This window comes from Macrobrachium rosenbergii, chromosome 10 (assembly GCF_040412425.1).
Source record: "Macrobrachium rosenbergii isolate ZJJX-2024 chromosome 10, ASM4041242v1, whole genome shotgun sequence".
NCBI classification, from domain to species: Eukaryota; Metazoa; Arthropoda; class Malacostraca; order Decapoda; family Palaemonidae; genus Macrobrachium; species Macrobrachium rosenbergii.
In genome coordinates, this window is record NC_089750.1 from 74,020,685 (window position 1) to 74,044,706 (window position 24,022).

The window sequence follows — 24,022 nt, forward strand, 5'->3', positions numbered from 1 at the left end:
AAGTGATTCACATACAAGGAGAATTGAAATATCTGGATCTGAGAATTTCGACAACGAGGCACATTTACTCGATATTGGTGTTGCTGTTCAGCAAACCTGGTTGCTCTCGGCAGGAAAAGAGGACCAGGGGTCTACTGTGAATGTGAAAGATCTCTGTTAAAATACAACTCATGAAAAGACTGACACACAAGAGCAAAAAATTAGTAACAGAATGCAACACTTAGGAAGTGATACGAACTTTGCTCCGACACTACAGAAATAAAAGATTGCTCAGTTACGTAGACTAAATTAGTCTTACGAAGCAGAATGTGAAGTAATAAGAATAAAGCTATCATTTGATGACAGTGATATACAAGATAAGTTAAATAAATAACAGAATGTAGGACTTAGGAAGGAGATCATTGGAAAGTTACCCTAATAATAAATAAAAAAGATGGTTCAGATATTTAGATAACAGCAGTCATACGAAGCTGAACTGAAGTAATAAGAAGAAAGCTGTTGTTTGATGATAATGATATACAAGAAAAAAAAAACAGAATGTTGCACTTAGCAGGTGATACGAAAGTTGCTCCAATAACACTGAAATAAAAGATTGTTTAAATACTTAGACCACAGAAATCTTAAGAAGCAGAATATGAAGTGATATGAAGAACGCTATCGTTTGGTGATAATAATATACAAAACAAAATAAATAAAAACAGAATATAACACTCAGGGTGAGGAACACAGCACGCATAAAGGAGGAGCCGTCACAAAGAAGAGAACCTGCACAATCAACGTTTGTAAATTGAACTTGAATGAACAAGAATTTTGAAATGTTATCATTTTGATAATCAATACTTCATGCAGACGGTGAAAGCAGACTGTCAGACGTTATTCCTCTGGGAAAAGAGGTAGGACATGTTCAGTTTGTAATTCGAATGCCAATTTATCCAACGAGGCGTAGACATAGGAGGAAAGTCAAGGCGGCAGAGCAATGGGGCTGCCCCGCATCGGGTATTATTGAAAATTGACTTTTTCTTTAGTATTTTGGTTGTTTATTAACCATTTACCGTTATATTATGGTCGCTCGACTGTAATTTACCCGTAATTAACCTCATAATTGATTGTCATCATATGCAGGCCATCCTGGAATGCTATCGCGCATGGGCAGTGTTATACCCCTAGGGGAACTTTTGGTAAAAACTAGTTTCGTTTACCTGGGGGTCTCGGGGGCTGAGCCCCCAGGCTAAGTAACACGGCCTACTAGGTTACGTTAGGTTAGGGTACGTTAGGTTAGTGTGGTTCCTTTTATAATAGATTTCTTTAGCCAATCCCTTCTTGGGTAAGACTTCTGTCGCGCGGCCTGAATCTCGTCAGTCGTCCGACTAGGACAGGTTACCCCCTTTTTGGGGGGTCCAGCCCCCTCCCCTGGCAGGTCAGGGCACGTTGCCGTAAGCTAGGTTAGGTAGGTAAGATCTGGAAAGGTTATGTCTATTTATGTATGAGGAACCTATCCCGGTCGAGACTGGCGGAAATCAGGCCGCGCAACCAAAGTAAAGTTATACCCATTCTTGAACATCTCCCTAATGACTTTGCAGAACTGCCCCATACAGTCCGTGCGGAGCTATTTTTAGAAATACCTAATTTGGAACTAGGTTAGGTGGCTACCTAGGCCTAGGCCTAGTATCATAATCTAACCAGGCTAACAGGCACTTGTATTAAAATCTTGACAATTACCATGTCCATAGCTGGCTTACAGTATCAGAAATGTGGAAAATCTTTATAGAACATTGCGGTTGGCTGATTGTTATGGGGGGCGGGGAGGGAAGGCACATGGGAGTGAAGCAACCCAGCCCAGATCAAGGCACAAATCCCTAAAAAGGGCCTAGGTTGTGATGTATATTAGGTTTTCCAGTAATTTTTAGCAAGAAACCTACACAGAACACATCCTCCATATGCGCCGTGTTACCTAGACTGGCACCACCTGTTGAAGTTGACCTTTGCCGCTAGGCCTAGGCTATGCCCCCTGAAAAGTTGACCCTTGCAGCCTGCCCTGCCACAAGACAGTGCACCCTATTTCTGTAATGCAGCACCAGAGTAACTGCTGTATAGTTTTTGGTATCATTTTAATGTGTATTGATGAATTTGACAATTGTTTCTAACAGAAATGGTGAAACATTAGGCCTATGCTATTGGGAGACCACATTAGGATGGTGGGGCTTCTTGTTATGGGAAATGAAAAGAGCAAAATAGGCTACAAGATGCACAATGATCTAGGTTTCCCTCTGCCCAGAATCCCCAGCAACTGTCCATCTAACTACAGATAGGTTGCTGTAATTAAGAGTGAAATGCAGGATGAATAAACCTAAACTAAGCTAGGAAAAATATCCTACTTATCCAAGGTAGGGATTCCTTTCCCATTGGGCCTGCCTAGTTCCTCATTGGGCGAGTCGGTAGAGTTGTCGGCTAGCACTCACTAGGCCCGAGTTCGAGTCTCCAGCCGGCTAATGAAGAATTAGAGGAATTTATTTCTGGTGATAGAAATTCATTTCTCGCTATAATGTGGTTTGGATTCCACAATAAGCTGTAGGTCCCGTTGCTAGGTAACCAATTGGTTCTTAGCCATGTAAAATAAGTCTAATCCTTTGGGCCAGCCCTAGGAGAGCTGTTAATCAGCTCAGTGGTCTGGTAAAACGAAGGTATACTTTTTCCCCCAAGCCTAACCTGACATTAAGACTGCAGTTGTCACTGGTCACCTAGTATTGTTAAACACAGGATTGATTGATTGATTTATGGCTACTAAAACTGGCATTACAACATCTAGGTTATTGATACTGTTTTAGGAGTATTCTAATGCCTTAACCAAACATTTGCAACGCGGGTAATTCATATCAGAAGACTCAGGATTTTCTCAAAATCTTGATTCAGTTGTGAGAAAGCACTTCCTTTTCTGAACCTATTTTTTTGTTAAGTTGTAAGTAAAATCATATATAGTTATTACAGAACAAAAATGATGAAAGGTTTTGTAATTTTCTTTAACCATTATAGGACGGGCTAAATATACATTATATTAAGCACACTCCCAGACCGGGTAAACTTTAAGATTGGTCAATTTAAGAAAAAAGACATCAATGGAAAGAGGAAGATATGCAAATGTACATGGTGTAAGAAAAAAAAATCCTTAAAAATTTTCTGTACCTTCCACGGGAAGTTGAAGGTGAAGATTTACAACCCTGTGCAGGGCTTCTCTTCCAAGACACTTGTAAAAATATGCTAATTTTACAAAGTTGTACATGTTTTTCTAATATTTTATTTTATTTTATTTTGTAAAATTTCATTACAGCTCACGCAATATCATGACAGATAAGAACTAAAATCAGTAACAAATTCTGAGTATATTTATTGTAAATAGATTTACTGAGATGGGGAGATGCGGTACCTTTTTGTGAGGTATACATGTTTTTGCACTTTACTTTGCAAAATTACAGTTATAGCTGAACTACTATCATAAAAGATGAGAACTAAAACCAACATCAATCCCTGGGTATATTTATGAGCAAATAAATAAAAAGACGTCTGCATGAAATCTAAAGGCACACTGATCTATGTCTTGCATACTGAGCTACTACAGCTGCCATAAGTCATTTATGGCCCACTGAATGGTATGAACATTTTCCCACTAAATTCATCCAAACCATATGGCATGCAATATTAATACCACAAGAGTTAGCCTGGCATTTGCTCAAAACCCGGTGTAGCTCCTCATATGATCATGCCCGTCCAGTAAGGGTTAATGATAGATTTGATTTTATATTTTTTGAATGATGCTGGATTAATATGTTTTTAGTCAGGCAAGCTATTACAAATTTTAATCTTGGTTATATTATTTACACAGCACAGGATGCCTCATTCAGGAGAGCAGACCCCTGCTACTGAAGTGTCAGCAGTTCCTGCTGCTGATCCATCAGACAAAATGGAGGAACCTAATCCAGCTGTCAAGACTGGACCCGGTGGTTGTCCCACAGGACCACAGATGATGGCACTCAACACTCATAAGGCAGGGATGGAAGGTATACAACCAGATTTCACCGTTATTATCATAGTTGGAGCTATAACCATGAGTACTAGTAGGTGAGATACTGATTTGTGTGGTCAGTGAAAATATTTTAAATGCAGCTCTTATAGCAATTGGACAGTACTTGGTTTGTACACAAAAATGAACTGTTATATGCGATATGTTTTAGTTATTGTCATTATTATAAGTTCTGCTTATTTATGGAAGTTACTTTAGTTTTCACACTGCTTTCCAAAGTGTTTCTTCTTTGAGATGGATTAGTGATTTTTTCTTCAGCAAATATTGTTTTTTTCAATACCCATGACCATTGTTTTCATCCTATAGGAGGTTGGTGCCATCAATGCACCTCACACGGCATACACTAGGCATTACATGAGGTACTTTGCAGTGTCCCTTCGGCCCCTAGCTGCAACCCCTTTCATTCCTTTTACTGTACTTCTGTTCATATTCGCTTTCTTCCATCCACTCTCTGCTAATGGTTGCTTCAGCATTATTTTTGTAGATCATAGCATTTGGCCTTTGGCCTAAATTGTATATTCCAATTCAATCCAATGATTGTTTCCATGACACCTGTTCTTCATAAAAGCAGTCTGCCACTCCATTTGAATTTTCATTCTGTTTTCACTTGTGAATTATTACTATGTATGAAAAGGCTTTATCTGTAAAATATATACTGCATTGTTTTTTCAGGCCTGGATGCTGAGAAAATCAATGAAATTATCCAAAAAGCATCAGAAGGCTCCAGGTTTTATCAGCATAAGCAGAAATGTCAAGATAGACTCAATGCCAAGATAGCTGAAATGATGAAAGCCAAGGATTCATTCTCCGAACAACAGATCAGCAAGGCAATAAAACAGGTAGGATATCATGTTAATCATTTTAACACCTCATTAAGATTTTGTACAATTTCCAGCCTTGATATTTTCATGTCTTTTGATCTGCTGAATTTCTGAAAGCCAAGTATATCATTATTAATGTAAACTGCAGGTGCAGCACTATTTGTTGTAAATTGTGAGATGGTGCAGAGGTATGTTGTACAGCTGCATCTCTCCAGTCTTCCACTCATGTTCTTGCCTAACTGCTCTGGAAGTATGTTAGATAGTAAGCATTTTGGAAGTATGCTAATTAGTAAGCATTTATTCCCAACTTGTTTCCCATGTCACAAACGTGAGCAATTATTATATTGGGAAATAAGTTTGTGTCCAAAGCTAATAGTAGAGGCTTTTAAGATTGTATGCTACCCATCCTTTAATGTTTGAACCCGAGCGTTTGTCAGTGTGATCAGCATACCTTTATGACAACTGTGTCAAGAATTAGTCCATTAATTTCATTGATGGACCATTTTAGCATTAAGACTAGCACCAGATTATCTGGCTTGTGTGCTAACGTGACTAAAAATGGAAAGGTTATCTCATGTTTAATTATAGTTTCAGTTCCTGGAAGCAGGCTAGGCTTACTTTTCATTTAGTTAGTGTAGGTATGTGCATTCTCTTTGGATTAGTATGTACTTTGACATGTGGGTGTCAGTTCCTTTTAGTGTCAATAAATGCCTGAACTTGATTAATAGTGTAGGCCATCTTTTTAAGATTTTCATATAGTCATTCTGTTATAATGACCATGCTTTACATTTGTGTAGTGTATAAATCTCTCGTTTCCCTTACACTCTACCGATCAGAATGAATGGGTAAGAGCTAAAGGTACAGTCATTGGTAGGCTAGATAAGTCTACGCCTCTTCCTTGGCGAGTATCCTTCGCAAAGGGGAGCCCATATATTCACTGTGACATCAGTGGTATAGCTTTCTTGGCTACATAATGATGCAGAAGTAATACTGTAAACTCCAGCAGATGGTACCCTCCCTCTTGTCTTCTGCACCTTTTCTTGATAAATTTGTTTTAGCAGTTTGTTTTGTCATCAGGGTTTTGTCATCAGGATATGCAGATAACTTGCTAGCCATATTGTGCATATGCTGGAATACTTCTTTGATTGAACGAAGCATTGTATTGCTGTATTTTTGCCATGCATGGACACCGTCCATCATTGTATGGCAGTACAAATTAATTTCTTCAAAGTGCTTTTTATTTTTTGTAAACTCAGATAACATATGAAAGAACTTTGTGTTCTTCCATGGTGATTTTTTATATTACCCTTTAATGTTTAATCATTGCCAGAGTTTTTACTTTGCTTAACTTTTTTCTCCCCTTTGTGATGTAGTTAGTTGTTCATGAGACAGGCAATTCTTGCATTTTGATATCTGCATGATGCTTATGTGGGTACTACACTTAGTGACAGGTGTTGCTTCAGTATGTTACGTTCATGGGGCATTATTTTTGTTATTATTAACAGTAGTAAGGTTTTTCTTAGGTCCTCTGCACTCCTTTGTTCCTGCAAGGGTCATGGGAGACACATCCCATGCTTTCATTGGTCTTAGGACTAACAACATTAATCATTTTAGGAATTCTCTGACCCTGTTCTGTTAAGAAAGGACATTTTCAAGGATGCGAAGACTATGAAAATGAAGTGATAATAGTCACACTTGTTCCATACTGTCCTTTATTTTTGAAGCCAGGCAAAATCCAAGAAGTACTTTTAAACCGGTGAAATCACCCACAAATAGAGCATGAAATAATTTTTCAAAGACTGATTTACTGACCCTTAGTACAGATTAGAGTAGGAACATGAACCAGTGTAATGGAACCAGTGACTCCCATCTAAAGACTTGTTTCCCATCGACATTGACACATGGAGACAAGCTAAAAACATGGACAGCTGATGTACATTGTCAAGGCAGAAATTTTCTAGATACTGTGCCATGACACTTGATAAGATTGGAAACAGATTCAGGCATCAAACAGAAGTCACTAAGACATTGTCACTTAGTACTACCCAGTGAGACACATTATACCAATGTTGGTCACTGAGACATTGGCCAAATATGGATCTCAGAGACAGCTGGTTTGTCAGTCCTTCAGAGGTTGTGTATACCTACACGTTGTAGGGTTTGCTGGAATCTTCTTCCTTAAATACACTATGGGTAGTCTGTCAATACTTTGAACAAAAACCTAAGGCCATCTAAGGCAGTACTTTATATGTAGGCAAAACATAAAGTGTGCTAGAAGATAATGTTCAGATTTCATTGTTTACAGATGGACCAGTTGATAGATGAACTAGAACTGGAGCGTGACTTAACCCAGACAATTGTTCATGTGGATATGGACATGTTTTATGCTGCAGTGGAAATGAGAGATGATCCATCATTAAGGTAAGAATTTGTGGGAGGGGGTGTTATTTTTGTGGCATGGTTGAGTAAAAGCTGCTCATCATAGGCAGAGTATTTAATAAGCATTTGGTGAGAGATGGTCCATCATTAAGGTAATATTTCTTCCTATTGTTTTTTTAGTAATTTTATGGTGTGATAGAATAAAAGTTGCTTATCATAGGCAGAGTATTTTAATGATGAGTCTGTGACAATTTTTAAATTGTAGACATTACATTATGCATAACAAGTGAGGCAAGATGGAATTGTGCTTTTGAAAAAAAAACATCTCTAGGCCGATGTCTGGACAAGACTGGAACTGAAAAATTCAGTGGAAAACCTGAGTTGGATTAGAAATGATGAAATAATGAGTTCTTTTTGTTACTTTGGTTAAAACCATTTATAATACTGTATTGTATAATCTGCATGGAAATAAAAAGCTAGAAGACCTGCTTCCTTTAAATAATTCTTCACAAATTTTGTGTAAGTAAATAGTCTTGTAATTTGAGTATACTGTACACCAATGAATGTAAGCCACATCGCAGAAATAACTCTCAGGTATTCTTACTATAAACATATTTGCAGGGATAAACCAATGGCTGTCGGGGGCACAGGTATGCTGTCGACCAGCAATTATGCAGCTCGTAAATTTGGCGTGAGAGCAGCAATGCCCGGCTTTATTGGTAAAAAGCTTTGCCCAGAGCTTATCATTGTACCACCAAACTTCACAAAGTACAAAAAAAGCAGTAAAGAAGTTCAGGAAGTTTTCGCCGAATATGATCCAAACTTCAGTCCTATGTCCTTAGATGAGGCTTACCTGAATATTACAGAGTACATGAAGAAGAATGCTCACCTTTATGTTGAAGATGCTGAGGATGGTAGGTTGTTTTGGTTGAGTTATGTGTCATGATTGTCCTGTTCTCATTTTTATTGTAATAGGTGTTGTTTTATTATTATTATTATTGATTTTAATGTTTGTTTGTACACCTTTCACTTTCTTTTGAAACAGCTTTATTATACAAGTAAATTTAATGTAGTTAATTTGATTTACAAACAGAGCATTTTTAGTTATGGCATTATGCTTGGGCAAGGACAGCGCACAGTCGAATTAGCACCTGTAACAGGTAAAACAGTAAGTTAAAGATGGGTGTGAGGTGTGTACCCAAAAAGGGACTCCCCGTCCTTGTCCAGCAACATTTTAGCTTGGTTATACCTCGATAACTTTATTAATAGCAATAAGATACATATAAAAATCTGTAGGTTTTCATTTCAAGGTAACTAGACAAATGTTTAGTTTATAAAAGGGAAATTACAACTTCAACTCGTTTTCATATTATTTTCTGTATTCTTTGCTCTCTCACTTTCTTTGAACAGGTATATTACAATATTTTACTGTTTTAGGAAATTTCTTTCTATAGCATTCAGTTTTTACTTACTATCAAAAATGTTTTTACCTTTGTGTTGTCTTAGCTTTAATTTATGCTGAATTATTTGTTAAACATTGACTTCTTACATTACTTTCTGTATCTTGATCTTTTTCTTTTTAATCATCTTGGTTTCTGAATAAAATTGACTAAACAGAACACTGTATCCAGATCTTCAAGAAACCTGGCACTTTGAAGTCTGGGCCTTTGAGATTTTACTGTAATACTTTTATGCTCACCACAAGGGTGTGTCATAACTAACTGTGGAATCAGTGACTGTTCAGAAGCCACAAACAAAGGGGCAGATACAGCAGAAAGAGCTTCAGTTTTCAGTATGTACGGTTTGTGCGAAAAATCCTGCTCTCAAAGTGTGTCAGAGGATGATGAAGTTATTACGACTGAATGTGGTGGTGAAAGTAGATAACTCAGAAAGTCCTTAACCCAGAACTTGATCTCAAGTCTAGATTTACATGCATACAAAGCAGCCATGATGGCATCACCCTTTTCTCTTGTATCCTGTACTGTATTAAATGGATTCTTTATTTTACTTTCTTCTCTTGTTCATGGATATTGTCTATATAAATTTGACTCATCTTTCTTTTGTCCTTTTAAACTGTAAATATATATAATTTCTCTGAAGATGTCTTTTGAATACATACAAATTTATCTTGATGTTTTATTTATCATAACTAGTGTATTTTTTCTTTCAGATACGGATGGTGGACACTTGGCAGAAAGTATTGTCAAAGAGCTAAGAGAAAAAATTCACAAGAAAACGTCATTGACTGCAAGTGCAGGTATGTACATTAAACTGCAATATGTATATTAATTTACTGAACATTTAATTGCAGTATTGCTAGTGGATCAATGTATAGTACAACAGTTTTGTATTATTAAGAATGTGATTATCATGAACATCATGCTTAATACCACTGAAGACTCATGACCCATTGCTCTGGGTAGAGGGGCATGGAATAGTAGCCTGTATTTGATATACCCAATCATTTCTTTCTTAGATTTCTCCCGCTGTCCCAACTAAATTAGTCATGCAATGAATTATTTTGACTTCCTCCTTTTTTGTGCTTTATTTATTTGGATTAATTATTTGGTAATAACTTTGCAAGTAAGTGAATGTAGTTTTGGTTGCTCACTGGATTTAGAAATATAAGGAATATGAAAGCATGTCTCTTACACATTAGAACTGGAGTACCTGAACTGCTTTAGTTTGATGAAACATTTATGTCAGGCCTCTTCAGTGTTAGAACAGGGTACCCAAAGTGGTTTAGGTAAAGGAAACATTTGTGTTGAATATGGCCTTCAATATTGGTTTGAGTCTCAGTGGAGTGACACTTTAGCAATGTACTGAGGTTCAAGTGTTAATACTGGAGGCTCTCTCTAGAACACTTTTCTGTTGTGATATTTGCTCAGTAAGATCTGCTTTGGAAGTAGCACACTGTTAAGTAAATGTGTATTTGCAAATTGAAACTTTTCCAAGTAATGTTGATGACCCTACGGGGAAGTGTACATGTCTCAAAAAAAAAATCCAAGGGCTCATTGATAGCAATAATGACCCCATGTCCCCCTCCAGATCCAAACCAGTCAGGTTCTGCACTAATGAGGCAGGATGTGGAAACATGACAAACAAGCATGTGATCTCACCTGTAGAAATTAGCAAGTTTGAATAGACATCTTTGACATTTCCCAAAGGATTGTGAGTTTTTTAAGCAGAAAGCTGAACGACTTAGTTCATTTTTTCTAATGGCTGGCTACCCATTCCTTAGGAAACACTTTGGTTTATGGTTATTACTTTGTAACATATTTTATTTTCTTGACACTGTTAAAACTGAAAAGGCGTGAAGGTAACATTTTGGTAGGCCTTGGACTGTTGTAGAGAGAGACCTTCATTATATCAGCTATGCTGGGACAAAGATTGTGAAGTAGTGTGCTTACTTAATGTGCTACTTGACCATAGTTAAAGAGTGGCGGGTGTAAGCACGGGATAAGGTACTCTAGTAGGGTAAAAGGTGACCGCCTTAAGTATATTTAACTGTTCATCATGAATTGTCTATATTTGGTTTTAAATTTTCCGTTAGGAATTGCGCCAAACACACGTCTAGCTAAGGTGTGCAGTGATATGAATAAACCAAATGGACAGTTTTACTTACCTCCAAATAGGCAAGTTATTTTGGATTTTATGTCTTCACTCCCAGTACGAAAGGTAAGTGCAAGTTGCAAGTTGTTCGTTTAATGCTGTTTATATTTCTATCCCAGCTCTATAAGAGTTAAGAATATTAAGTCAAGTGTTTAAATGATATGTCAATGATAATTCCTTTTCCTTTTCATATAATTTATGCATACTGGTATGTATGTATACAACAAACATGATTTAACCCAGTCCAGTGTATGGGATACCCAGTTTATTTTGCAAAATTGTATTTAAAGTGTTCAAGGCACAAAATCCCTTAAATCAGACTGACGTGGTTGTGAAATTGCAGACTCTTTCGTGTGGGGAAACAGCTTCAAACTATGACATAATACTGTCTTGCTTATAATACAGGTTCATGCTCTCTTGGAAAACATAATTCTGCTACTTTGTTGGGCAACATCCAAGTGACTAGGAACTCCGTATGCTTAATGGGTTTATTACCAGCTTTGTCAGTCTCTAACCAGACAAGTAATGAAGAGCAGCACAGTCCCTCTCACCAAATTGGCAACTCAGTGAAAGAAATTTAAGATGCTTGAAAATTTTGTGGACTGATGCAAAATTTATATTAATTTTCATTTTGGCTCATTGCAAACCACCTATTTTAATGCCAGTGCTTCCTCCCAGTCCTTCCAGTTGGCGTGTTCCCTATAACTATCTCAGTTTGCCATGACAGCTATGGCCCTGAGGCATAATGTTAAGTGCCGCTTCTAATGGTGGATATTCACCAGGAAGGAAGACTTCATAATCAATCAAAGCTTTTTCCATCTTTCAATGAATGTCTTCCCAGCTAACACAGCATTGTTAGTGAGGTTTGTATTTATGGAACAAAAAAAAATGTTCTTATTGAAATTTTGTGATTTACTTGTCTTCCAGGTGAGTGGCATTGGAAATGTAACAGAACAACAGCTCAGTGCTTTAGGAGTTAATGTTTGCTCCGATTTATTAGAAAAACGAGGCTTACTGAGGCTTCTTTTCAGTGATATAAATTATAACTATTTTATGAGGATTGTCCTGGGTTTAGGTAGTACAAGTTTGGAGGCCTGGACAGAAAGAGATAGAAAATCAATAAGCACGGAAACCACCTTCCGAGGAACAGCAGATAAGAACTTTCTGTTTCAGCAAATTGAAGATCTTTGTCAAGAATTAGCTGATGAGTTATCAGAAAAAGATATACATGGGAAGGTATTCACTTTGAAGATTAAAACCATCGATTTCAAGGTAAAGACAAAAGCTCATTCCTTCTTAGAAGCTACCCGCTCTTGTGAAGCACTGATGACCACTGCACGACGACTCCTCCAGCAGGAAATGGACATGATATCACCCGAGCCACTGTCACTTCGTTTGATAGGTGTTCGTATGTCGTCGTTATTGAGCTCTTCTGAAGTGGGTTCAGCTCGCCAGGTTACCATTACTGATCTGTTTTCAAAAGCAGGTCATTCCAAGAGTTTGGAATCTGTTAAATCTTCAAAGGCAGGTGTTAACATTCATAGTGAAATAGCTGAAAAGTTAGAGAATAATCATGACCTAATAGTACAAAACTTAGGTGCAGAACAAACTGTTAGTGACAAAGGAGATGTTTGTCCTACTTCTTTAAGAACTTCCAGCAGTAATATTGACTGTGTTGCAAGCAAAATTGAAAACAGTAAAACTCTTTGTATTGATAGTTTTTTAACTAAATCAGAAAAGACAAAAGATACTCCCATGAATAAGAGTTTTGAGTGTCCAGTGTGCAATAAAGAAATACCAACAACTTCTATTGCAAAGTTTAATATCCATGTTGATGAGTGTCTAGAAGATTCTGCATTTCAGCAAGAAAGGTCTGACACTGATGATGCTGTGGATAATTCAGTTTTAGACCCCGCAGTCAGGGAAGATGTGACAGCATGCCAGAAATTCAGCAGTGTAGTGTGTTCCAGTGAAAAGGAAGGTAGTGTAAGCAATCTTGGAAATGAACCTGCTAGGACTGACTCAACAAATGTGCAAAGCCACGAGATGCTTACATGCCCCGTCTGTAATCAGCGTCAGTTTTTTGACGTAAACCTCCTGAATGAACATTTAGATGAATGTCTGAACAAGAAGACAATAGATGAGATCGTCCGTGAGAAAGAATGTTCATCAGACGCTACTTCTCAGAACCTGCAAGGGAGTGCTGGCAGTAGTTTCCCCGGGCCAGGAAAGAGCACAAACAAGAAGAAAAAGACAGTGCAGGGAAAGGGTCGTCCCAGCAAGAAAGTGAAGACTAGTAATAACACATTGAGAAAATATTTTTCTCCTTAGTGGTTGATATACAAGGTACAGTATTTTGGCCTTTGCTAGAGTTGTATGTTTGGGCCTGTTATTGTATAATGTTTGCAGTGTATTTAATTAAGAAGCACTGGCTGTGATCATTGTTTATGTTCAATAAAGTTTAGAATTGTTATGTATATATTAACTTCATATTTTTTCAATGCTTCAGAAATTTGTAAATGTTATTGACAGTTTCCTGTCTCAATTTTATGGTTTGTGTGAACTAGGTAACTAATCACAAAAAAATTTCTTTTTTACGTATTCTTAGGCTTTTTGGTGCCTAAAATCATATATTTTAGTTTCTCATATAAATTTTTTATTCCCATGTATTTATTACCACATTAAATCTGTTACCAAAAGGGTGTAAATGAAATCCTTTGATACAGCAAATTGATTTTATTTCTTGCTTTCACTCTGGTAAACTTGATTGAGTTCTGCCAAATGAATAATTAACTTCAAAGAGTCAGTTACCATCATTAACTGATTTGTGAGAGGAAAGTATTTAATTTCTAAAGATGTGTTTGAATATCTGATTAATTTTTTGGTGTAAATATTGAGTTAAATGTAAGCATCAAATATATGCGTATCCACATCGTGTCATCTTTGGGTGAAGAGAAGCACCTCTGCATTTCTCTAATAGCCTGAAATGAAGGATGAGCATCAGTATAGTTTAACTCACTCAATTAAAGTAATTTCAAAAGGGCCTTCATACAGCATTTATGAGCAATGTTACAGGAAAGCCATATGAAATGAAGAAAAAATTGCAATAGGATTATATAACAGGCTGTTTACTAGAGGAACAATTGCAATATGGTACAGTGCAACAGGAACTTAGAATATTGAAAGTTCCTTCGTGTTGATAATATTCAACTGAGTAAGCTGGATGATTGATCGATTCATTTGCATGATTTGACATCACAGCAAACAGTGTTGAAGATGACAGGAAAATTTAAATGATTGCATGCAGTCAGGGGAGATTATTAGTTGTTGAGAATGATGGGATGTTGTGATAGAGACAGCGAACTCCAGCAGAAGTTGTAGAAGACCTGATGAAATAAACAGTTTACAGAGAAATTTAAAACTTCAGAAAAGCATGGAACAAAATGACCAAATGAATGCTAGTAAAACAAGAGATGAGTGTTGAAAGAAGAGATAGGAAAAAAGGTAAAATATCTTTGTGACTTGGGGAGGCTATAGCACATGAAAGATTTAGCATCTCACACCATGCTTGCAGCAGAACCCTTAATAGTGTCAGTCCTCTTCTCTTGTACTGAATATTTTTGGTGCAATTGTAACGAGATTTACTAAGTGATTTTTTTTTATTAACAACCCCAAAAATGCAAAAGAGAAGCTTATGACATACCCAAACAGAAGGAATTGCTTTTAAAAACGAGTAAAAATTCCAAGTGCAGGATCTGTAAAGGGAATGCACCAAAACATAATGTAAAGATTGTAGAAAATTAACCTATTCTTTTTTTTTTTTTTTTTTTACCTGTCTGCCACCTATTTTCACACGGTGGTGTGTCCCGATTGTTCTGCAATGTTGACACTTCCATTTCCTTTACCTTCTTCATGGGTACTTACCTGTCCCAGCATCATTAGGCCTACCAACCGTTTAAGTTGTTGTTTACAAATTCGCCAATAAGTTAAGAAACTAAAATGGAAGCAAAATTGAGCTTACCTTGGATCTTAATTCTGAAACCCTTGGCGACCCCTCCATCTGCAGAACTGGTGGTAAAGGTTAAGACCCTGGTCACACTCGTCGTTGTTGCGAAATCCACTGTGCTTAAAAGGAATTTCCCACAAAAGCTGAAAAAGTATGCATACATCTGTTAAAGCTGAATTTATATCATAGGCTTAAGAGATGATCTTGACCAGTATTGAGTAAGGGAAAAAAGTTGAGAAAAATACACTCGGGTTATTTCGTGTGAATTGGAAAATGATGCCTTTCCTTCAGAATCTGAATGTGTTTTGGTTTCTTTTTGTATTACTCACTAGTCCTTCGTAGTGCTTTCCATGTAAAGGCGATCAGGTGCCGTGGAACAGGTCGATGTTTTCGTGAAGATCTCGGCAGTGCCATCCAGACTCAGCATCATGATACATTTCGTACCCTTTGAAAAATTTTTGAAGAATAATGAGCTCAACTGCTGACTGAACAAAATGCAAAGTTGTATATTGCATGGTGTTTCTGTCATCTTTCCAGTTAGGGCATTTGAATAATGAAAAGACCAACTTTTGTGGTTAAGCCTATATCACCGTTGCAGGCAGAAGATTAAATGCCACCTCAGAGGTACATTGAGCTAGAATTATCAGGTATGCCAGGGCTTTTGAGCCATCCTGGATGATACTGACTATTGCATCAATTACTGTTTTACGTGCTACGAGCAAACAGTCGTCAAGACCAGTAAACTGTAAAAATCGAATATACAGTAAACATAAACAATGGAGGATATTGTTAAGCAGCCTAGAACCTTGGCTGCCGGTTATATCTTACCGTCACTCTGAGCTTACAAGTTATGTTCTCTGGGTAGTTCGACGGATAATTTGGAGATGACCAGTAGGTCAACGTTCCTACTCCCACGGTAACATTCAAGTCGCACTCTGGAGGAAAGAAAATGGAGTTTTTTCGTTTGTTTAAGGTAAACACCTTTAAGTCGAGGGTAGTTCTAAAAAAGTAATGTTTTACCAGTTATTTCTTACTTTTCCTTTGTTTTTAAAATGTGTGCATTACCCTTTTAACTCTAGCTTACATTAATGCACTTTAGTCAGTATTTTAACTAATGAGTTATTCCTCACTGCAATTAATATTTTTTACACCAAACGTAAATTTTGCAAGGTGGCATTCATGGGACTTGTACAGTACTTACTTATTGGTGGTGGTGTGGTTGTGGTTGTTGTAGTGGGTGTACTGGTTGTGGTTGATGTAGTGGAAGTTGTAGTTGGTGTACTGGTTGTGGTTGATGTGGTGGAAGTTGTAGTGGGCGTACTGGTTGTGGTTGATGTAGTGGAAGTAGTAGTGGTTGTGGTTGGTGTAGTGGAAGTTGTAGTGGGTGTACTAGTTGTGGTTGATGTAGTGGAAGTTGTAGTGGGTGTACTGGTTGTGGTTGATGTAGTGGAAGTTGTAGTTGGTGTACTGGTTGTGGTTGATGTAGTGGAAGTAGTAGTGGGTGTAGTGGTTGTGGTTGGTGTAGTGGAAGTTGTAGTGGGTGTACTGGTTGTGGTTGATGTAGTGGAAGTAGTAGTGGGTGTAGTGGTTGTGGTTGGTGTAGTGGAAGTTGTAGTGGTTGTGGTTGATGTAGTGGAAGTAGTAGTGGTTGTGGTTGGTGTAGTGGAAGTTGTAGTAGGTGTACTGGTTGTGGTTGATGTAGTGGAAGTAGTAGTGGGTGTAGTGGTTGTGGTTGGTGTAGTGGAAGTTGTAGTAGGTGTACTGGTTGTGGTTGATGTAGTGGAAGTAGTAGTGGGTGTAGTGGTTGTGGTTGGTGTAGTGGTTGTGGTTGGTGTAGTGGAAGTTGTAGTGGTTGGTGTAGTGGAAGTTGTAGTGGGTGTAGTGGTTGTGGTTGGTGTAGTGGAAGTTGTAGTGGGTGTACTAGTTGTGGTTGATGTAGTGGAAGTTGTAGTGGTTGTGGTTGGTGTAGTGGAAGTTGTAGTGGGTGTAGTGGTTGTGGTTGGTGTAGTGGAAGTTGTAGTGGGTGTACTGGTTGTGGTTGATGTAGTGGAAGTTGTAGTGGGTGTACTGGTTGTGGTTGATGTAGTGGAAGTTGCAGTGGGTGTACTAGTTGTGGTTGAGGTAGTGGAAGTGGGTGTACTGGTTGTGGTTGAGGTAGTGGAAGTGGGTGTACTAGTTGTGGTTGAGGTAGTGGAAGTGGGTGTACTGGTTGTGGTTGATGTAGTGGAAGTAGAAGTGGGTGTACTGGTTGTGGTTGGTGTACTGGAAGTGGAGGTGGGTGTACTGGTTGTGGTTGAGGTAGTGGAAGTGGAAGTGGATGTACTGGTTATGGTTGACGTAGTGGAAGTTTGAGTGGGTGTAGGAGTTACAGTGGTGGGTGTGGTTGTAGGAGTAACTGTTGTATTCCACGGGGTACCTGAAAAGAAGTCAAAGAATTAGTTTTTTCGTTATCTTATTTATTGAACTAAGATCAATCCCCCCGCCGGTGAGGTAGTGCCGTCAGCGCACCTCACGCATTGCACTGTAGGCATTACCTAAGGTTCTTTGCAGCGTCCCTTCCTTAGACACCTTGCTGCAACCCCTTTCATTTGTATTACTGTTCTCTATTCATGTCCTCTTTCTTCCATCTTGCAATTCCTCCACCCTCTCCTAGCAATTGTTTCATAGTGCAACTGCACCTTCTGTTACTCATTTCAAACATTTTTATTGTCAATAACCATTTCAGAGCTGAATGACCTTATAGGTCCCAGTGCTTGGCCTTTGGCCTAAATTCTATATTTTATTTTATTCTTTAAGATCAGTTTTACGCTTGTAATGTGAAATCAAACAGTGGTAAGGGGTTGGAGTTTTACACAGGGAAAGGTCCTGTTGGTTCAGCTAAAACTCGTATGTGAATAAATAATCCTGAATAAAATTATATGACAAGATCTAAAAAGGATAACACTAATTGAGAAGATTATTCATCCCCATAGTTTATATGTTTGATCTAAGGTTTCAGGAATGTTAAGCCCTAGAACAAGGTGACTAGGACCCAAATACAGTAGAATGAATCAGGATATTCTTACAGCAGAAATACTTGTTCCATAGAGATCTTGATGATAAAATAATACCAGAGCTACCTGAAGGGAACTCTTACTTCGGACAATTTCTTTTGCTGTACTTTACCTATCTCTCTCTCTCTTTCGTCAGATATGTAGTGCAGTATATTGGGTAGCTAAACTTCAGTAACTTAGCTAAAAGCTTAAACAAAGAACTTTAAGTTTCTGTCTATGCAAGTGTTCAGTTCTTAGGCTCCTGGATCCCTAAATATTTTTCAGTACATTCAAGTTCCTGAGCTTTAGTATATTAATTTGGGCAATGTTTCTTCGAACTACATCACATCATCAGAGTTGCGAAAGTTTTCAAAGTACATGGTTAAAAATGATGACTAACCTGGGAGTGAAAGAGTGAGGACAGTAAAGGAAGATACAATAATGATTCACCTGGGTCCAGTGCAAGAGTGAAGACAGGAAAGGACAATACAGGGACGACTGATGGGTTTGGCATAAGAGTGAAGATTTGAAAGGGCGATACAGTGACGAATGACTGGCATTTGGTATAAGAGTAAAGATGAGAAAGGACAATACAATGATGAATGACTGGGGTTTGGCGTAAGAGTGAAGATGGGAAAGGATGATACAGTAACAACTCACCGGGGTTTGGTGCAAGGGTGAAGACAGGAAAAGACGATACAGGGACAACTGACCAGAGTTTGGCGTAAGAATGAAAACGGGAAAGGACGACACAGAGATGACTGGCTGGGGTTTGGCACAAGAGTGAAGATGGGAAATGATGATATAGTGACAACACACTGGGATTTGGTGCAAGGATGAAGACGGGAAAACACAATATGGTGACAACTAGCTGGGGTTTGGCGCAAGAGTGAAGATGGGAAATTACAATACTGTGACGACTGGCTGGGGTTTGGTGTAAGAATGAAGACAGGAAAGAACAATACAGTGAAGACTGACCAGGGTTTGGTGCAAGAGAGAAACAGGAAAGTACGATACAGTGACAACTGACTGGGGTTTGGCGCAAGAGTGAAGAAGAGAAGGAACGATAGTGACAACAGCCCAGGGATTGGCGTAAGAATGAAGACGGAAAAAGACAGTACAGCGATGACTGACCGGGGTTCAGTGCAAGAGCAAAGACAGGAAAGGGCGGTACTATACAGTGACAACTGACTGGGGTTTGGCGCAAGAGTGAAGATGGGAAAGGACAATACAGTAATGACTGGCCATGGTTTGATGCAAGAGTGAAGACAGGAAAGGACGACAGTATACAGTGACAACTGACTGGGGTTTGGCACAAGAGTGGAGATGGGAAAGGACGATACAGCGATGACTGGCCAGGGTTCAGCGCAAGAGTGGAGAGAGGAAGGGACAATACTGTAGTGGCAACTGACTGGTGTTTGGCACAAGAGTGAAGACAGGAAAGGACAATACTATACAGTGACAACTGGCCAGGGTTTGGCGCAAGAGTGACGACAGGAAAGGACAATACAGTGACAAGTTGCCAGGGTTTGTGCAAGAGTGAAGACGGGAAAGGACGCTACAGTGACGACTGGCGGGGGTTCAGCGCAATAGTGAAGACAGGAAAGGACAATACTGTACAGTGACAATTGACTGGGGTTTGGTGCTAGAGTGAAGATGGGAAAGGACGAGATAATGACAACTGGCCGGGGTTTGGTGTAAGAATGAAGACAGGAAAGGACGATACTGTGACAGCTAACTGGGGTTTGGTGCAAGAGAGAAGACAGGAAAGGACAATACAGTGACAGCTGATTGGGGTTTGGTGCAAGAGAGAAGACAGGAAAGGACGATACAGTGACAGCTGACTGGGGTTTGGTGCAAGAGAGAAGACAGGAAAGGACGATACAGTGACAGCTGACTGGGGTTTGGTGCAAGAGAGAAGACAGGAAAGGACGATACAGTGACAGCTGACTGGGGTTTGGTGCAAGAGAGAAGACAGGAAAGGACGATACAGTGACAGCTTTTTGGGGTTTGGCACAAGAGTGAAGAAAGGAATGAACGATACAGTGACAACAGACTGGGGATTGGGTCAAGGATGAAGACGGGAGAAGACAATACAGTGATGACTCACCGGGGTTCAGTGCAAGAGTGAAGACAGGAAAGGACAATACTATAATACTATACAGTGACAACTGGCCAGGGTTTGGCACAAGAATGAAGATGGGAAAGGATGATACAGTGACAAGTTGCCAGGGTTTGGTGCAAGAGTGAAGACATGAAAGGATGATATAGTGAAGACTGGCTGGGGTTCAGTGTAAGAGTGAAGACAGGAAAGGACGATATTGTACAGTGGCAACTGACTGGGGTTTGGTGCAAGAGTGAAGATGGGAAAGGCGGATATAGTGACAACTGGCCAGGGTTTGGCATAAGAATGAAGACGGGAAAGGATGCTACAGTGACGATTGGCCAGGGTTCAGCACAAGAGTGAAGACAGGAAAGGACGATACAGTGACGACTGGCCGAGATTTGGCGTGAGAGTGAAGACGGGAAAGGACGATACTGTGTAGCGACAACTGGCAGGGTTCAGCGCAAGAGTGAAGACAGGAAAGGACGTTACAGTGACGACTGGCCGGGGTTTGGCGCAAGAGTGAAGACAGGAAAGGACGTTACAGTGACGACTGGCCGGGGTTTGGCGCAAGAGTGAAGACAGGAAAGGCCGATACAGTGACGAATGGCCGAGATTTGGCGTAAGAGTGAAGACGGGAAAGGATTATACTAAAGGACGGTAAAGTGACGACTCGCCTGAGTTTTGGTGTGAGAGCGAAGACAGGAAAGGGTTGTAAAATAACGACTCACCGGTGACTGATGTGCTAGTACTGAAAGAATATGACGTCAGTGATAGGGAAGGAGATGATGACGAACTCCAGCTCGAGTTTGAACTTGGCACTTTGCAGTGGCATCTCCTGCCGTCCATAATTTTTGTCTCGATCACGTACCCTGGAAGCTGGAGTGAGTGAGGGAGGAATATCAGCCAAGGAGTATTTCGGAAATGTCTTGGTTGGAAAAACAAAATGTTTATCCGTTCAGTTAGTTTTTTCTGTGTCGTGATATTTATCTTTATATATTACTGACAAGGAGAAAAGATTGTTGTTATTATTATTATTATTTTTATTATCATTATTTTTATTATTACACTTGCATCAGTGTGAATTTTTTCACCATTTTTGTGACGTTATTATTATTATTATTATTATTATTATTATTATTATTATTATTATTATTGAATAACCGAAAGTGCCCCAGTGCTTGGCTTGACAGCCTAAATGTCCCATTATTTTCATTATTATTGACATCAGTGTGAATTTTTTCACCATTTTTGTGACGTGATTATTATTATTATTATTATTATTATTATTATTATTATTATTGTTATTGTTGTTGTTGTTGAATAACCGAAAGTGCCCCAGTGCTTGGCTTGACGGCCTAAATGTCACAGATCAGCAATTATTATTATTATTATTATTATTATTATTATTATTATTATTATTATTATTCTTTAGGTGAAACGAGACACAAATGCTTCCTTCTTCATTTCGAAATATTAACATCTTGAACACATCAAAACTTATGCTTCGCTCCGCCTTTCAAAAATACTTGGCTGCGAGTAAGCCCGTCACGGAATTACAGTCAGGCTTGAAGGGCCATTTGCATACCTGAAACCAGCTCCAAAAATTTGATCCCAGATACATCATTAACCCACTACACCCATTTGCTGGACTTCTCACACACGCATCAAAAAAAAAAAAAAAAAACACGTCTCAGAATGCTTAAATAAAGCAATCTGCAGCAGGTGTTTTGGGAGGGTAATATATCTTCTGAAGGGTAATTCTGACGTTACCTCATCGCGTTGATGCTGCTGCTTCAGAGCTGTGTGAGGGATTATTCACACAGCCCTGAAGTCTGAAATACTGTACGTGTTTTGAATGTTGCTCAGTCGAAAATACATATTTCTAGATACTTTTCAGTCTGAAATACCTATTTCTAAATATTTATTTGTCAAAAGTACACATTTCTAGATATATTTCAGTGTAAAATACATTATTTCTGAATATTTTATTTATCGTAAAATACGTATTTCTGAGTATTTTTCAGTCTAAAATGTGTATTTCTAAATAATTTTTCAGTCTAAAAATACGTACTTCTGAATGTTCTTTGTCTAAAATGTGTATTGACAAATCTTTTTTTTTATTCTGAAATACGTGTTTCTAAATATTGTTCATTCTAAAATGTGTTTCTAAATATTTTTTCCGTCTGAAATACGCATTTCTAAATATTTTTCAATTCAAAATACATATTTCTAAATATTTTCAGTCTAAAATACGTATTTCTAAATGTTTTTCCGTTTGAAATACGCATTTCTAAATATGTTTCAGTCTAAAATACTTGTACCGGAATATTTTTCATTTTTTCATTCTAAAAACGTATTTCTGAATATTTTTTAGTCTAAAATTTGTATGCCTAGATATTTTTCAGTCTAAAATACGTATTTCTAAACATTTATCAGAGTAAAATACGTATATCTAGATATTTTTCAGTCCAAAATACGTATTTCTAAATATTTTTCAGTCCAAAATACGTATTTCTAGGTATTTTTTAGTCCGAAATACATATATCTAGATATTTTTCAGTCCAAATACGTATTTCTAAATATTTTCCAGTCTAAAACGTGTATTTATTTTTTACGGTTGCAGAATTTTGAAAAACTAGACGAGCTTCGAAGGCCATTTCAAGATTCATTGACGTCAAATTAAAAAAAAAAAGGGGGGGTTGCTTTGACCCCTGGCTTATAGTTCTGGAGGATACATTGCCCCCCCCCCCACACACACAACACACAAGGTTGGGTTAGAATAAGATCGGTAAGCGTTTGAAAAGACGATAAACTAACTTTATCCCGATTTTTAACACAATAAAAGAAGCCCACAAAAAAAGTCAAGTAACGCAAATTATTTTATTGCCTTTCTGGGGGCTTATTCTCTTAATTTTTTCAAATAAATATTACCTGAAGACCACACGTAACTGAAAGAAAATATAATACAGTTAAAGAAGAATAATAATTGGTAGATGAAATGCAAATCCATCTTTGAACTGTTTACTTCTAAGTACTTTGTATTAATATTTTTTAACTGTAATATATCATGTAGTATTTACGTGTGCTCTGTAGACAATTTGTATTTGGAAGAGGGAGGAGAATGTTCCCTTCAGAAATGTGATGGAATAATTTCAGTTACTTGGGGTTTTTGGTTGGCTTCCTTCATCGTGATCAACTTTTAAGACATCAAGTCAAATTTGGAAACTTTCAGCCAAGCCACATGAGAAGTACGACCCCTGTAGAAGTGAAATATCTTCTCAGCTCCTATAATCAGAGGTTTGTCACAAGTCCATTTTGTTATCTTACAAGAAAAACTAGTTTAAGGTTATTGCTTAAATATCAGTTCTAGACAGGCAATGATTTCTGACACTTGAAGTGTAGTATTGCGTATTAACATCCCGAAGAGTGGAACGAATCCTTACCAGATTACTAGCCCAGATGTCATATTTTTCTTGCCAGGTGAGAGCTGAGGCCAGGCCCAGGCATAACAACCAGATCACGAAAGTCCTGCAGAGGGAAAAAGACGATCATGTTAATCAGAATCTACTAATACTGTACCATCTATTATTTCAGTCGTATGAGTAAGAGCGTCCCTCAGGGCCCTGCCTGCGACCCCTTTCATTCTTTCTGCTCTATCTCCATTCATATTTTCTTTCTTCCATCTCACCCTAACAATGATTTCTTTGTGCAACTGCGAGGTTTTTCCTGCTGTTACACCTTTCAAACCTTTTCGCTCTCAATTTCCCTTTCAGCGCTGACGATCTCATAGGCCCCAGCGCTTGGTCTTTGGCCTAAATTTTATATGGTATTCCATTCCATCCCATGAGCGAAAGGTCTCAGTGACTTAACTATTCTATGTAAATAATATGTGCTTGGATGGAAGGAGTGAGAGAGAGAGAGAGAGAATTTGGCAACCTCATGGAATGGGGGAGATAGAAATTGGTGGAGGATTGAAGAAAGTAGTGGGAA

General features: G+C 38.3%; 2 protein-coding genes across 3 annotated transcripts in view; one reads left to right on the top strand and one right to left on the bottom strand.

Annotated features, from left to right (window-relative positions):
* Positions 1 to 706: 706 nt before the first annotated feature.
* On the top strand, positions 707 to 13,617 carry LOC136842870 (DNA polymerase kappa-like). 2 transcript variants are annotated; one of them, XM_067110761.1, is made up of 8 exons: positions 707 to 893; positions 3,878 to 4,052; positions 4,748 to 4,914; positions 7,202 to 7,317; positions 7,897 to 8,189; positions 9,446 to 9,532; positions 10,829 to 10,953; positions 11,815 to 13,617. In XM_067110761.1, the coding sequence occupies exons 2-8, from the start codon at positions 3,884 to 3,886 to the stop codon at positions 13,216 to 13,218; spliced, it is 2,361 nt and encodes a 786-aa protein (XP_066966862.1). In that variant the 5' UTR covers positions 707 to 893; positions 3,878 to 3,883; the 3' UTR covers positions 13,219 to 13,617. The 2 variants fall into 2 exon arrangements, with proteins under 2 accessions (XP_066966862.1, XP_066966863.1); XM_067110762.1 differs by having other exon boundaries at positions 869 to 996.
* Positions 13,611 to 24,022, bottom strand: part of LOC136842871 (uncharacterized) — a 13,513-nt gene continuing 3,101 nt past the window's right edge. Inside the window, exons 2-8 of the mRNA XM_067110763.1 lie at positions 23,476 to 23,560; positions 20,761 to 20,908; positions 16,095 to 17,309; positions 15,722 to 15,828; positions 15,223 to 15,338; positions 14,909 to 15,036; positions 13,611 to 13,868 (exon numbers count right to left, since the gene is read on the bottom strand). Of these exons, the coding sequence (XP_066966864.1) occupies positions 13,861 to 13,868; positions 14,909 to 15,036; positions 15,223 to 15,338; positions 15,722 to 15,828; positions 16,095 to 17,309; positions 20,761 to 20,908; positions 23,476 to 23,560 (1,807 nt within the window). The 3' untranslated portion in view covers positions 13,611 to 13,860. The remainder of the gene's footprint in view (positions 13,869 to 14,908; positions 15,037 to 15,222; positions 15,339 to 15,721; positions 15,829 to 16,094; positions 17,310 to 20,760; positions 20,909 to 23,475; positions 23,561 to 24,022) is intronic.